The sequence below is a fragment of the Monopterus albus genome, unplaced genomic scaffold (genome assembly GCF_001952655.1).
Source record: "Monopterus albus unplaced genomic scaffold, M_albus_1.0 scaffold229.1, whole genome shotgun sequence".
NCBI lineage: Eukaryota > Metazoa > Chordata > Actinopteri > Synbranchiformes > Synbranchidae > Monopterus > Monopterus albus.
In genome coordinates this window covers 382,774-384,041 of record NW_018128109.1, presented here as the reverse complement: position 1 = coordinate 384,041, position 1,268 = coordinate 382,774, and the positions used below count along the sequence as shown (strand labels likewise).

Below are 1,268 nucleotides of genomic sequence, written 5' to 3'. Positions count from 1 at the left end.
ATGACCACTTGGCCAGTTTAACATACAAATTAACATCACACATACACACAGACCCCCGGTGTAGATCACATTCCAGCAGGGAGGTGTGATCAGACATCCACACTGGTTTAATAGCTATGGAATAACTGTACTTGATTGGCCGGCAAACTCACCTGACTTAAACCCCATTGAAAATCTCTGGTGTATTGTCAAGAGGAAGATGAGGGAACACAGACCCCGAAATGCAGACAAGCTGAAGGCCAATATCAAAGCAACTTGGGCTACCATAACACCTCAACTGTGTCAAAGGCTGATCGCCTCCATGCCACGCCGCCTTGATGCAGTAATTAATGCAAAAGGAGGCCCAACAAAGTACTGAGGACATAATACAGTACATTAACACACTTTTCAGAAGGCCAACATGTGTTTAAGATCCTTTTTTTATTGGTCACATGAAATATTCTAATTTTGTGGAATACTGGATTTGGGTTTTTTTTTTGTCTTTAATCCATAATCATCAAAATTGAAACAAATAAAGGCTTGAAATATTTCACTTTGTGTGTAGTGAACTAATATAACATACAAGTTTCACTTTTTGAAACAAATTATTGAAATAAATGGACTTTTCCTCGATATTCTAATTTTTTGGCACATACCTGTAAAGAGTCTATAATTCATAACTACTACATGCAGAGTGGCTACTTATACATGCTAAAAAAATAACTATTCTTACACTACAGTCACAAGAAATTTCTTGTTTTAATTGTGTTATTTAGCGCATATGTCACTGATGAACAAATCTCTCCCTGTGTTCATTTGCCTCAAAGACCACCATTAGAGAGCCCAAGAGCAGCCCAGCTGGGTAGGGTCAGCCAGGGCAATGCATTAAATGCATATTTATTTATTATTTTGATGTACCTGCACTGGCCTTCCTGTATTTATACACCTTATATTATTATCTATAATATCTGCTGTTTTTTGTTTAAAAAAAAGTGACCATCAAAGCAAAAAATGCCTGTAGATTTTTATGTTTCAATAGATTATTATGGCTGATGTATGTTCTTTGCGGTCCTAGGTGAGTCGCTTCAGTCCATACGAGTGGCATGCAGAGGAACCAGAGGAGGGTGCCGCGGAGCAGGGCCCTACTGATCAACCACCCAATGAGTTTGGCATCTTCAACTCCCTCTGGTTCTCACTGGGAGCTTTCATGCAGCAGGGCTGTGACATCTCACCACGGTAAGGGAGGAATATGTAGTGTGTGTGGGACTAACTGAGTGCATTTGTGAAAG

General features: G+C 39.6%; 1 protein-coding gene across 1 annotated transcript in view; it reads left to right on the top strand.

The window, feature by feature from the left end:
• Positions 1-1,268, top strand: part of gria4a (glutamate receptor, ionotropic, AMPA 4a) — a 112,726-nt gene that overhangs the window by 76,751 nt on the left and 34,707 nt on the right. Inside the window, 1 exon segment of the mRNA XM_020619987.1 lies at positions 1,055-1,215. Within this exon segment, the coding sequence (XP_020475643.1) occupies positions 1,055-1,215 (161 nt within the window).